At 35.1% G+C, this 15,701-nt stretch overlaps 1 protein-coding gene across 1 annotated transcript in view; it reads left to right on the top strand.

The window, feature by feature from the left end:
• LOC124368929 overlaps positions 1–15,701 on the top strand; it is a 118,036-nt gene that overhangs the window by 78,157 nt on the left and 24,178 nt on the right. Inside the window, 5 exon segments of the mRNA XM_046826484.1 lie at positions 9,545–9,683; positions 12,314–12,427; positions 12,930–13,128; positions 14,578–14,806; positions 14,935–15,162. Coding sequence (XP_046682440.1) covers positions 9,545–9,683; positions 12,314–12,427; positions 12,930–13,128; positions 14,578–14,806; positions 14,935–15,162 — 909 coding nt within the window.

The following is a 15,701-nucleotide window of genomic DNA, read 5'->3' as shown; positions in this document are numbered from 1 at the left end:
CAATTGGTTACCCCACCTTCACTTTTTTAGTTCCCAACTTTAGGAATTGAGGGTTTATATTTAAATCCGATCAAAAATATATTAGTACTATGAACTCCCAAAGAAGAATTAAGCATACTCAACCGTTTAAAAGTGAAAGGGGGCCTTTTGATACATCCGGATTTTGGGAAACTTAAATTTATATATTACATATATTTAAACTCTCCAAATTGTGAATGAAAGTCATAATATTCATCATACTGTAATACCGGAAATTACTACGCGAATGTCAATAAATGTCTAGGATATGAACTGGTAAGTGATGCCGAGCAAGCATGCTGATAGATACAAGGAATGGATGGAATTATAAATCCATAACTTTACTGTGCAGAGAATTAAGATCAATTCAGAAGAATTAAAGTTTCATAGGATATTCATACAATACAGTTTACCTCTTGGTGGTAATGAAAAAAAAACCATACCCCATGGTGTCGTGTTGAAAACTGACTCAGACTACGCCACAATCGACGGCATGAAGAATCCCTACTACACATCCATCAAAACCGAATGTTCAGAGACCTCTTCTCACATCCTGAATCCTGACCGGCTCCAGGAGCACATTGTTCCCATGATTGATACCCCAGTATATGACCGACTTGCCAGTCCCAGATGACTCTATATGATGCGTCACATCCGCATGATGACTTTCCCCCGGGCGTGCTCTCGGGTTGGCCACGGAACAGCGGTTGTCACTGGTGCTTTCACTCTCCATCACGGCTGTTATCTGCACACTGGAAGGCTTATGGGAACGATCTGAAGATAGAGCTTTCAGTCATTTAAACAGAGTGCACGGATGACCAGCAACACTTTATTCTATAACTTTGAACCTCCGTGTTTCTTGCAACGAATCTGTAGTTTCTTTACGTAAGACACCTTCACCTCTACTGATGCTGTCACTGACCTATGTATAACACCTGAACAGTAAACTCGTGAAGGTTTAAATGACCAAAATAGTCCTGAGACTACGAATGCGAGGCTTGAAAAAATCAAGTCTTACAAAAGGCTGACAGTGAGCAATCGGTTACATCGCATAGCTAACAAGTCCTTCTCATGTTCCGTAAAAACTTCTCCAAGTCGTACAGCAAATCAAACCTGCCAATGGCGTTTACGATATTAGTACACCTACAAAATTATTGGTTCAAAACTCACGATTTACAAAACCTCAAAGGGTCTCTCTTACTAAAGGTAGCATCTACACCGGAACTCAAACCTAAAATCTTTTCTGTGGACATACTATTCAGAACATTAGAAAAGAAGCCTTACAGCACGGAATAAAATATCAGTTACTTTGTTTCATTCTGGAAAAAAACAACGAGCTGTTCATTGGACGTATACTTAATTTAATTTCTTTTCTACTTATTGGTTTGGTTTACATTGTCAACACCTTGTAATTGCATTCCTCCATAATAACAGAGTTTATGCTCGTATTCTCAGATTGTGCGGCGAACAGTGTTCCAGTCTGTAATTTTATCTTTGTTGTGCTGTTGAGTAAAAATGGCTCTCCTCACCGGCGGTGAAATATCGCACGAGTTTCGAGTGAAGTTTCTCAGTAAGTTTAAGTAACCCAATTCAAAGTTCTAACGAAATTCCTCATTCTATTGTTTTAATTTGATTTAGAAATCATTTTGGTATCAACAACGAAGGGTGGTTGGCTAAGTAAATATAGGCTCTCGAAGTCTAATTTGCTGATTAGAAAACACGCCATTAAACATCTGCTTCAATGTTCTCAAATTTTAGAGCGCATTAGATACACAAAAACGATATATACAGTATATTTTGTAAATCATTCTGGAAATGTTTGTAGGCAATCGCAAATATTACAATTTGACAAATAATTACATACTGATGCTACTCATAAAACGAAGCTGTGTATTCAGTCCATTCTTAGCGCTATTAATCAGCTAGTTACATCCTAAGAGTTGATTTCTCATAGAAGAAACTTGACAAGGTTATTAATAAATTGAAGCTATTGTTGACAGGATTGGATGAAAGTGAGTAGCGTTTGTGATAATTGCTTTCTGCGTTACGTGTCTCGAGAAAGCGAGGATGATAGCATGGGCGACCACGAAATTGCTCTCAAGGCAACTCAAAACGTATACTCGATGCTTCGGACCAACCTGTCATCAAATTGATATTATCTTAGCTCGTATAGAAGGAAAGGCAATAGATTGTTTACTTATGCAATGCGCATACCTCTGCGACAAAAGATTCAAGTGAACAAAACTTTCTCAATTGAATTTGTGTTATAAATTAAACGTATTAAATAGTGGTTAACAAAATTACATGCTCAAAATAAGGAGGTTCTAAGAGCTCTTTGACGTAAGCTATGTCGAATTTGTTGGTCCGCCCGGCCAGGAATTAAAATTAAGATGGTAATTTAATTTTTTAAAATTCATATAATTCGAAAATTATAAAATTACATACCGTACTCAAACACAGTGAAGTTGTACATTACCTTCTTTAATATATTGGTCTTGATCGGATCATAAGTTCCCGACTTAAGAATTTTCAGTCGCAGTTTGGTTGACATGCGCTTAAACTGGTACCTCTTTTCGTTCTTGTCGTCATCAAAACTGAAAGTCATTGTTGGTAAGAAATTTGTTTTATACGTCTAAACGCAGAAATAGACCAACTAAATTTGCAAATTCGTGACTCCAGTTATGGTTTTGCAAATCCCATAGTTGTTTATCTACTGGTTTGTTTGTAATTAACGCTCAAACTCGGGAATACTTTTTGATCCGAGAGTAGGATCCAATAGCCAATTACTTGCACTGTATAAGCATACAAAATGGTGTTTTTGTAATCAATGTAGGAACTTTCCTAAGAAACAAATCGATCGTCAGCCCTGTTAGTTTTAGAAATGGGAGGGAATCGAAAGGGTTATTTTGTACCCAAACTTTGTACTTCGTATAGATACGAAATGATAACTTTTTTCTCACATTATATTTGTTCTATTTTCATAAATGTAAAATCGACAATCAAACACATAAATAATAGCTACATTGTCATCAGATAACTAGAAAAGAGACAAAGTCTCCACTTTTAGAGTCTCTATGGTTAGGACAAAAACCTTAAATGCTGATATGACATTTATTTACGTGTCTGACCGTTGGATAATTGGATTAAGGTAAGAAAAATATGATGTGAGAAAAATGTATCGTTTTATATTTTCCCTTCCAATTGCAACCTCCATCAGACGTAGCCCAGAATTATTATAGACTAATTAGTTTTGCTTTTAAAATTAAAATTTTGAGTTTGCTTTTAGAAGTATTCACGACTAATTATATTAGATTTCATGTTTAATTAGAGTATACACTTGTTAATGTTTACAGTTGTTGTCATAGCAGTGAAATATACAACTTGAGTGGAAGCATCACTATAGTGAAGTGTTGAGGTAGAAAGATTAATACACAGCCGGGTCGCGTATTTACAAACCCAGAGTGGCATCAGCGCTCGCTTGGCCGAGTCAAATCGGAGATTTATTAATGAGTTTTAACATGAAAGCCATTCAAGTTAGGTAACAAAACAAAAGTATTCAAATATTAAAAGTCAGTTGTTCAGATATATTTCGTTTGTCAGCATTTCAGTAAAAATAAGACGTCAATTAAGAAACTTAGTAAAAGACTTAGAGACAAGGAGTGCTAGGAATGTATTATGTTTAAATTTAAACGAGTTAACGAAACACTATAAAAATGATGTAAACCTCAAGGAAGGTCTCAAGTGTGTGATCAATGTGAAGTTTGTCATACCCATTCTGCCAATGTTGCTGAAGCTTACAGCTATTTAAGTTGTTTAAGTGAAACCGTAAACATTTTAAACTCTCATTTTATGTGTGAATGTCTCCAGGTTGTGCAAAATCCTATCACGAAATTTCAATCATTAAATCATCCGATAATGACAATGAAATTTTGACAAACTTAACCAATGCTCAGGTGAGTCCAACTTTAAGACTAATTATTCTCATGCACAGTTGGAGGAAGCGCCGTTTTGTAGACAGAGATCCAGAAACGTTTTTGAAAGCTGTAAAAACAAAAACTTTCATCTAGAAAAAAAGGATTTTTGTAAATATTGATTACAAATCTAAAACTGTAGCAATCCAATCGTGAAACTAGTATTTCAACATGGTAATATTTGCATGGTTTTAGTAGACTCTGGTGGATCATGTGATCAAACAAACACAATCCTTACATTTGTTTTTTCTGCTGACTAACTAGGACCTTTGCCATCAGGCTGTGTACCTCATCCATCAGAAACCGAAGATAACTACCACATAGCATTTAGTTTGTTTAAACAAGCGCTTGAATACAACACAGACAATAAATGTTCTCTATTAACCATTATGACTGACGAAGTTCTGCTGAACGAAACTGTTTACAAAATATTTTCCCAAACTTTAAGCTGCTTTTGTGTACTTTTCATGTATTTCCAGCAGTTTGGAAGTAGCTGTAGGATATCAAACACCATTTGTCGAAAGAAGATATATGAAAACTACAATGAAAAGCGTTCAAAAGGTTATAACTATATGCGACTTCAGTTAGTGCAGAAAAGTAATCTTATGAGTTGCAACTAGAAATTAAGAATCACGAAAAAGGAGTATGTTAATTTAAAACACTATTGGGAGGGGAGAGCTAAATGGTGCTTCTCAATTCGCAACAATGTAATAACCCAAGGGAATGATACAAACGATTACAGTGAAGCATTCTTGCGCATTTTAAAAGAATTTATATACAACGATGCAAATCTTTTGACGCAAGTGCTTTGATTTAGTATATTTGCAACCCATTTGAAACCTACCATGAAACCAGACTCATTGATTTCGCTAGTTATCGGAGTGATCAAAAGATTATGAGCCACTATGCCAAGTTTATTAAGTCTTGTACAAGACTAAATGTTGTCAAGATTGGCGATACCAGGTTCTCCGAAGGGTCTGAAACAGAAAACATTATGTATACGTTTAATGTAGAGTTGGTAACCAGTGACTATCCATTTGGTAGAAGAGACCGTTATTATGACACGAATAGTTTAATGTTTGTTTACATAGTATTATGCACGGTTTTGAAACGCTTAGTCTCAAGCAATAGGTAGGTTTATGCAAGCTCACCAAACATCTGGCATCTCCGCCACGCCTCGGCAGACCAGAACTAAACGAGCGCTGAGACCACTTAGGGTTTGTAAATACGCAGTCGTTTCAGTTTGATCGGTATTCCACGTGTGTCGGCGTGGACTTACACATCCTTTGGGGTAAACAAAACTGTAGTATACTTCCACTGAATACACGAGCATAGATTCATCTCTACAACCTCTTTAAACTGTTTGCATGACAAGCAAACAAAACTTAGCTTAGCTTTCAACTGATGTTAGCTCCGAACCAAGTTAGGCTAAAGTGAAGTATTTTTCCGAGTCTTTTACTACCAGCTTTTGGAAGATTTACTGTGTCAGTATTTAATAATCAGTACACCCGACAATATCAACTGTTTAGGTTACGTGGCCCTAACTAAAAATGTGTTTTTAGTCTCCGAATATGTTTCGAGACTTCTGAAGAGCGACATCGGAAATACGTTCTCTCATCAAGCCTGCAGCACGAAGATCCACGTTCCATGCCCACAGCTAAATGAGTACATCTTGTGTTAAAGTGGCGCAATAGGTTTTTCATTTGGCTATGTTTTTTAAAATATCAGCCGTACCATTTTCAGATAACCTGCATGAAGACGAGGAAAATAAAAGTTCATCAATCCTCGATGATTTAATTTTAGGTAAAAAAAAACACGTTGGGAATTTTGTAACAAAGGCTGAATATAAGAATGCGAATATTTTATTAACATGTAGGTCTATATGAATAATTATGACTTCAAGGAATGACTTCGTTTTCGAATATTTATAACTTAAGAAAACAATCTTAATGAAGCATGATTAAAATAAAATCAATACTACTTATATACTACATAATTAAAATAAACTATATATAATTATAAAATATGTCACTTTTTACATATTAATAAAATTCAAATTTTCAGGAAAAGTATCTTAAATAACTGTAACTAATGTATTAATTTTTAAAGTATTACATAAGTAACCAAACCGAAAACGATTGCACTACCTGACTGAACGAATAAACGCACTTTTAACCGAGTTTTGCAAATAAATAGCGAAATCCGTTAAAATAGCTAAATATAAATTCTTTAATACTTATTGCCTTATTCTTCATGTCAATTTATTAGACACACAAGTAAACTATTAACATTCAGCTTTATTAAGCAACAGAAACTAAATGTAACAACAAATCAAGGAACAGCTGATAATAAATTTACAGACTATTAAAATGAACAGAGATGAATAATCAGTCTATACTATTATACCGGGTGTTTTAAAAGTCCATCCCCCTTATTAACTTTTAATTAATACAAATGGAGCAATTTACATTGGGGAATGTTTATACGGCCAACGAAAGAGTTTTTTATTTATGCAAATTTTTGACACAACCAATGATGTTTGTTGATTCTTTTAATAACTTGTTTTATGATTTGGTGTCGTAATTTCACAAAATAACTAGTGAGTGAATGATTTATCTGCCTTACAATAACTTTAAATGTAACTTAAAATGTGGGGTTTATATAGAACCATTAAAGCTTTAATTAACCTTCAAATTTTATAGAGTAACATTAGAGACCTCTAGTTTGTGCATTTCTTCTTTTTATAATGTGTAGCATTTCTTCCCTTTAAAATGAGGTGTCACTTGCTAGAGATTCCTATAAACATTTTGACCTACCCCCGAAATACCCTATGCATTTTGGGGGTAGGGTCAGAAATTTTCATACGTCACAAAACTCCTCATTCGGTCATATAAACATCCCCCAAAGTACATTACTCCATCTCTATTCATAAAAAAGTGTATAAAAGGGGCTTTTAAGACACCCTGTATAAAATCTAATGATCTCTCTCTCTCTCTCGGTTTGTCCTTGTGTTACTCAATCACGTAAAACCTACTGGATCGATTTTATAAAATTGTAAAAGGATATTCTTAGGATCCCTGATTAACATATACATTATTTATATTTCTAAAATCTCTCCGGGTTACGCTCGACTGGTCTCAAAAATTGCGAAAATCTCATTTGTTCTCTAAAGTTGTATTACAACAAACATATGTTATTAATAATAAAATATTGTATTATCGAAAGAGCTTGTTAAGTGTTTAAACATTCTCTCATGACAGCACAACTATATATTTAATTAATTTAACTATTATTATCAGTTTGTTTACACTTATAGACTCTGATATCGACTTCATTGCAATAACTATTTTGCTGCAGCAGCATCGTTATGTTTTTCATATTATTCGCGCTAATGTTATCTTGTTAAATTATTGATTATTGTTGGTTTCTTTTAGATATTCCATTTGATTGTTGTTACATTTATATTTGTACTTATTAGCCTAACTTATTACTTGTTTTAATTGTTTTTATGTTTGTTGTTAACATTATCAAAACGGTATTACCACGGAATGTTCATAAAAAATCTAAAAGTAGCTTGATAGTAACAAAACTTCTTATTTATACTTTTTCTGAAACCGCTGTCGAGAACAGATTATCCAGATAAAGATTATAAGTGTTAAGAAAAAATATACTTTTAACTGTACGTTTTTGGGAAATATCGATATGAAGTGCTTGGTCAGTAGAATATTGCAGATATCAAAGACAAAGCTACTACGGTATCTAACTTTTACAATACATTTAAAGACTGTTATAAATCCAATTTTAGTTGTTTTTTTTTACCGTAGTAGGCTTCTTAGACGTGTGTATGTGTATATATTTTCTTGATCGGGGAAAATATTAATCAAGACAAAATCAATTGTGGCACAAAAAGACTATGCCCTAAGTAAATTACAATGAACGTATACATATATACATTTTTTGAAATATTTTCTTGGTCGTGACAACAAGGGAAAATCAACATTGGCGTCGGAAATATAACTCGCTTTAACCAGAAATACTCATGCACGTGTAAAGCCTTGCATCACGCAACCTTTGAAAACGTACTGAACGTTACATCCGTCAACTTAACCTCAAACGGTATTTGATTTCTTTACAGTTAAGACCGCTGTTGCATAACTCCTGGAGCCTGAGACCAGGCCAAGCACCACTGACTTCCTGCTCACCATCGCAATCTAGGCCAGGCGTAAGTGGCAAGACTGCCATCAGGTCTGGAGAAGATCACTAGTCACTAGACCGCACGTGCTATGCTGCCGAATCTGATAGGGCATGAGAATACGCTTGCTGCAGCTTAGGATCTTACGTGTATGAAATGCCAAAGAAATAAAAAACAGGAGACGTATGACCAGTATAAGCAAACTTTAACAACCTGCTACGACTTGTCCGACTCACCCTGCAACAGGAGCGGCGTTAGGGTAGGGCGCGGTTGGGCGACCGCTCAGGGGCGCCGGACGAAAAGGAGCGCCATTGCCTTTTTTCGTATGTAATTGAATTGCAGTTAGGGGGCGCCGAAGAAATCTCGCCCAGGGCGCTAGTAGTGCTAAAAGCGGCACTGCCCTGCAATATGGCATTGCCTTCTGAGAAGTAGGAGAAACTCAGATTAAAAGCCCTATGTCATTCAGAAAAAAAGAATTATTTGATGTATAGGCTCTATAAGTGAATATTTAATTTGATGTACTTCTGAGAGAAACTGGTCTTATCAATAGGTTATTGTATACTTTACCATTCAACCAGCAACTATGCATAGTACCTGTCAGTTACACTATCAGCTCGGCTCTAAGGAAAGAGAATGAGAAATCCCTTATCAAAAGAATAATGCTATAATACAACCATACGGTCTTGTCAGTACATGATAAAAAACAATACAGTAACATTGATAAGTCATGATTAAATTACATATTTTAGTATATCCCACATCAGATTATATTGTAACTCTAAAATCTGTTCTATCCAGTCATTAATTCAAGTTGAACAATGCATACAATATTTTGTAGCATCTAGCAAGCGGTAAACATTTTCGCATACTTTCAGTTTAAATAAAGAATTATAATGTTGTTGAAATCAGGTAAAGTGGCGTGGCAAAATCGTGTCATCCATCTGTATTTGAGATCATTCTTGATAAAAAGATACCTACTTGTTACTTGGTATATAGGTTCCTCTTGGAAAACTCCTATTGATATTGGAGTGTGCAGTCCAATCCGTATGTCTGCCCATCTCTACGGTAACTCCTGATAGAAAGGTCCTAAAGACTTGGAGTATAGCTTTTTCTTGGTCCCAGGAAGAACTATTTTGGTTTTAAAAGGTCAAAGGGCCTGTCTACCTGTTTTTCAATAACTCTTTAGTTATGTTCCACTGGGTTCTTCTATACTCCGTAGTATCGGTGTAATGTCTGTTAATGAATACATCTCCCTCATGTTTGCTATTTTTGTTCAATCTAGAAGACTGGCTGCAATCCCAATGACACATATTACAATACTTGTATGTGGTAACATTTAACCCCATATGTTTTGATGTTGCAGCATGGAAGGGGGGAGGAGGTGTCGGCACGCCATGGGCGACCGCTGAGCAGGAGGCGCAGGACGAGGTTCGGGATGCCGAGATCCTGCGGTCAGTTCAAGAGTCCATGGCGGCCTGGAGGCAGCGACGCTCCTCACACAGGTAGACAACGAGATTCAAAGTAACATTATAACAGAAACAGAAATATTCACATTTGGTCCTGTTTAACAAAACTGTTTCATTAGAATGTGAAAGAAAGTTCATAAACCCACACATCCGATATATTTACACACATTTTGTAGATAAATGTATAAAATCTCACTTCCGAGTTTTGGAGCTTTCTAAAGAAAAATTTTAATGAATTATTAAGAACCCCACAGAGCATTATTAAACTCGCGTGACTGTTCTGGATAACTCTTGATAGACAGCTCTTAAAGACTTGAAATTTGGTTGGGACAATTGGCATTCCTGGATTTTCAAAGGGACAAGGTGGTTTACTTGGAATTTTTAAATGTGCCAAACAATTCCAGAAATAACCATGCAAGATGGTTAGTTACGCCAATTATAAATTTGTTGGTTGACAGCTGTCTGTTCCTTAAAAGGTGGATTAATGTTTTCAATACCTTTCCCCTTGATTCCATGTTATGATCCCTTTTAAAAGACCTAATGTGGGAGAGGGTTGTAACACCTATAATCACCTTTTGGCTATATCAGTGATAAAGGATCTGTGTGCATTGCTTCAAAAGTATTCTTATTTGTCTAAATCATTTAAGAATTTCAGTTATTTATTTAATTCTTAAAAAAACGCAAAATTAAGTTCAAACTGTACATCATTTAATATATAATATGGTTAAATCATTACAAACATTTATAATACGCTAAGAATTCAATTTTAATGTCATATACATGTATTAAAAATATAATGGTCTCTTTCCATTTATAATCATATTTTATTTTCATATGATTTGGTTCAGTGGAACATACGTAAAAAGGAAGAAAAATTATAAGTTATTCTATTGCATACTTTATAATTCTAGTGCATAAATTACAATAAACTTTTAGAACTACTGGAGGTATGGGTTATGAAACCAAAGGCTTGCTATCCATTGTCCTATTGTGCCATAAAAATATACACCATATGTGGATGTCACCAAAATTGCAGGATTTACCTAAATATTAATGAAAATTGGAATGCTGAATTTGCTACCTCATACTTGTACCTGCGATACACCTGACACAAATAGCATTAGAGAGTGCTAGCCTACTCAGGACAGCCACGGCCTTGTAGACAGTGAAAGTGGTCAGCTCCTGTGGTCGGTCACTACCGCATATTCTTCCTTTGGCACAGCAATTTGTACTATACAATGCCTCTATTAGTACCATTAACGTTACTTTAACTTTAGCATGCTTAGTCTAGAACTTCATCTTGACTTTCTACTGATGTATGTTATTATAGTGAGTTCCAAGAGGGACCAGTCTTTCCTGAAATTCTGTTTTACCTATTGAGTATTTTTAGTCAGATACAACCAAAACCATTCAACATTTTAAAACCATGTTAACACACATATACTTATTAATATTTTTACTTTCTTTTATTTCCTAATAGCTAGTATATATATAAAATTATTATTCTCCCCCTCCCCATTAAATTTCTAGGGGAACATTCCTGATGATAGTTAACAATTCTTTACACTTGAAACAACAATTTATCACTTGTATGAAAGGTATATGGGTTGAATATAGCCTCCTCCTCTGACAATATTTGAATATAAGCAAAAGAATAAAAATTTAAGGATTAATCAAAGTTTTAATAGTGCCAACTTTTTAAATAGTCAAAATTTTATGACATTGCCCTCTGAAGGTGGCACATTTTTCAAATTTTAGTTCCCCATTTTTTTTTTGGGGGGGGGGGGGGTAAACTGTCTTTATCTGTTTTGAGTTGTTTCAGAACAAAGTAAATATTAGAACCATTTACAAAAATTCATGAGTCCTGTTTAAGCAACCCGAAAAAAAAACTGTTGGTGCTGAATTATCAGTTTTACAAACAGTGTGCTAGACACTGAAACCGACATTGGCAAAAGAACATGCCTGCTGCAGCTTTGATACATATAAGAAATGCCAAAGAAATAAACAAGTATAAGAATTTTGACTAGCATAATCAAACTTTAATGGTACACCAAGATCTGTTCTCACCCTGCAATATCACATTGTCTTCTGATAAGTTCAGATTAAAAGCTCCTTGTAATTAAAAAAAAAAATACAAAAATAATTAAATGCAATGATGTCCAAACATTATAGTGCACTCAATTGTGCACCTATGGGACAATGCGAATGCCATTTCACCTATAGTTTGTAGTTTAATTGTATCTGATATCAAAATGGTGTAAAGAGCTTCTTTGTCACCAACTTTTTTTGGATCTCTTCAGACGAACATGACTCAAGTCTGTAACAGCGTCAGATTTCAGATGGTGACAACATTCACACTGACACAACCCTTCTCACCATAGCTACGTTATTTGTAAAAATAATTATTAGATGCTGTCTATAAGTTACTAACTTTCTTTTTTGATGTCGTACTTCTGAGAGGAACCAAACTTATCAATTAATTTGTTTTCATATACTTTCAAGTGCAAAACTTGCATCAACTGAACTTGAAGTAAAGGTGATGTTCTGAGGCGTACTTCAATATAAGATAGACCAAATAATATTTCTACAATTATACAAAATGTACAAAAAAAGAATAGATCATTATTACTTTGTAAAATATTGGGTTTTTATATTTTTCCATTCAGAACGAAGCGTGCAGAGTCCTCAATTTGCTACAATGGCATTGGTTGCTTCCAGTCTTCAGGACCTTATGGTTACATTGACATCCTGCCCAGCCCTCCCGAGGAGATTGCAACCAGGTAGCACAAAAGCTTAAAATTAGATTTTACATCTTTACAATAATTTCCCTTTAAGGTTTAAATACAGAAATTCAAGATAAGGTTCTAATAATGTTTCATTCGCCACCAGAGTTTAGTAAAAAGTATAAATAAACTAAGGATTAGAAGTTTTCTACATTAGTAACATAGCCAAAATGTAATGTAAGCAAAATGTATTTTGAAAAAATTATGTTTAGAAAATAATAATAATTTATGAATGTATAATGGTCATGAGAGTGTAATACAGTGCAAACTGTAATTATTTTCAGAAAAGTTATACAGTTAAGTGAATTAATTGATTCAGCATTCACAAATTTGCACCACTTCTTCACAAAGTTACTTTGTATTGAAAATATAACTATATCTGTGAAAAACGAACATAGATAAAACTTGTTATGGCAATTTAATAAAGAATTTACTCATTTTATGTTAAGTTTCTCTTTAAAAATTTCAAAGGTAAAATTGTTTACTGTACTTGCCCCAGGTTCCTCCTGTACAGTTCACGCAGATCCCGAGGTGACACCCCCCTCATGGATGTGCCCTTCACCAATCTTTCTGCTGTGTTTGACTGGGCAGGCCAGGCCTACAATGTGTCCGCACCCACCAAGATCATAGTTCACGGGTTCGGCTCATCCTGTTCCTACGTTTGGGCTTATGAGATGCGTTCAGCTCTCATGTCTGTGGTGAGGAACGCAATTATTGAGAAGAACATAGTCAAAAAGTAACGATGAATCAAAAAATTTATATGAAATAGAAATATTCATGTGGGAAATTATTTTTGCATAGAGAGTGAGAGAGAAAGAGATTTACTGAAAGGCCATGACAAAGGCCTACTTTCTACAGCTCTGCTTGTATGTGTTACACGATACTTGGGTGTTAACTATTATAACAGTCTGTTGAATGTCAGAGCAGGGTTCTCCTTCTCAATATGCAATAGCTGTTCTCTGCTCTGACATATATAACAAGACCTAATCTGCATCACAAGTTGCCTCCTAAAATTCTGAGCCCTCTTGTTTTCAGAGGTCTGTGAGTCCCAGATTGATTTTGCAACAGTTTTCAGTGTAAAAACTGGTTCACATTGAAACAAGTTCTTTTACTTCCCGAAAAGGGTTCATTTCTGGCTGGGTTATACCTTTCCATTCAAAAACAATAAACCATTATAAGATACATTTTTAGTAGTGTCAGTGACCTCAATGCATCAAATTTCTTAAAATAAACTATGACTCAGCAACAGTTATAGATGTCAAACTTCCTAACTTTCATACTGCAGTCAGTGTGTTTTTGCAACTTGAGTTAGTATTACCTTTCCTTTATCAAGTTTTAGCTTCAGTCTAATACCGGATAAAAGTACAGAATCTGTTGCACTAAATGTGGATTTAAAATAGGTTTATATTTAAGCTATCAAAAAGAATTCATCAAAGAAAAAACATACATTCAAAAGTTATGTTTGTGTATTCCACTCAGAACATTACCTACTGTTATAAATAATGTATCAAAGTATGGATAGAAGGGAGTACTAAGACTGGTTCTTCCAGACAATTTTACAGGAGCCCAGAATCTCAGCGAGCTGACTAGACTCGCCACACGTCTATCTGATGGGACCACGTCGATGGATGGCGCGGTGACAGGCCTGACAGGGCCAAGTCGAATATCTTTTCCGGGGGTTTGCCAAGGCTGAGTACGGCCATATATATTTCAACATAGGCGTCGGAAACATATTTAACTTGAACCAAAAGTGCTCATACATGAGCAAAACCTACAAAATTGCATGCAAAGCCAAGAGTGACTGCTAGTAGTATAAATCAATACCATGGTGTGTTACTATTCAATACCTTGATAATGTGAACCTTGCTCTCATTAAATTTGTTGATAGCATAGATTTTATAGATCCTCTTGTTATACAAATATAACCATCACCACTGTTCCACTGCTTTTAATTTAAGAGCTTTATTTCGTCTCTCTTTAAATCCTAAATTCAACCATGATTCCTTACGTTAAATGGATGTTTTTGGTGGGCCTAAATTGAGGAATTTCCATACTTGGCCTTACATTATTCTATGAAAGTTGCTTTACTTTGTACTGTTACTTAAAACTAAAATAAAACTCTTCCTGAAACTAGTGGATGTTTGCAGGAGGATTGTAATGTCATCTGTGTGGACTGGGAGGGTGGAGCAACTTTGCCCAATTATGTTCGTGCTGCGGCCAATGCTAGGCTGGTCGGCAAACAGTTGGCTATGTTGATTCAAGGACTTCAAAAGTTGGGTCTCTCCCTCCAAAATATTCACATGATTGGGTTCTCTCTCGGAGCTCATGTTGCTGGCTTTGCTGGTGCTGAACTGAAGAATCTTAGTAGAATCACAGGTATGATTTAGAGAAAGAGAATGAATAAAAACTCTTTTTATACGAATGACACAATAATATATTGCAAATGAACAAAACCTCTTTAATTAAACTATAAAATGAAATTAACTCCAACATCGTACTGACAGGACTGGATCCTGCGGGACCACTGTTTGAGAGCCAAGACCCACGAGCACGTTTGGACTCATCTGATGCTCACTTCGTTGATGTGATACACTCCAATGGAGAAAATCTAATCCTAGGAGGTCTGGGCAGCTCACAACCTATGGGCCATGTGGACTTCTATCCTAACGGTGGCCGCATGCAGAAAGGCTGCAGTCATCTCTTTGTTGGAGCCGTCACCGACATATTCTTGTGTGAGGCTTTACATTTATATTATTCAGTTTACTTTCAACTGTATTATTTTATAATTTATATGATCAATGACTGAATACTTCACTGTCTAAATCATGAACACATGTAATCAAGTGAAAAATCCTTGCAAATAACTTAAGAATTTCTTCCATATAATATTTTATCATTACAGTTTTCTTCTTTATTCAAGGAGTTATATTTTTTTAATTGTGATCTCAGGTTATGTTTTTTCAAACAAAAGCTAGCAAAGCAATTTTCTTTAAATTTATTTATTTTCTTGTAGTTGTTACAAATCTAGGAATCAAACTGACACCTTGAACATGATCTCATTGTCTCAAATATCTATGACTCTTAAAAACAAATATTTTATCAGCCATCCATTGCATACATAACTCGTCAAAGGCTAGGAAGCAAGTGAGCATAATGATCTGGGATGGTCGGTAAAACTTGCAATGATGTACTCAAATTTTTACCTAGCCACTATGTAATTTCAAAATATTATCAAAAACACTGAAAGATATTTTACCCTGATGAGTTTGTT

The sequence above is a fragment of the Homalodisca vitripennis genome, chromosome 1 (genome assembly GCF_021130785.1).
Source record: "Homalodisca vitripennis isolate AUS2020 chromosome 1, UT_GWSS_2.1, whole genome shotgun sequence".
In the NCBI taxonomy this organism is placed as follows: Eukaryota; Metazoa; Arthropoda; class Insecta; order Hemiptera; family Cicadellidae; genus Homalodisca; species Homalodisca vitripennis.
This window is presented reverse-complemented; position numbering and strand designations above follow the sequence as displayed.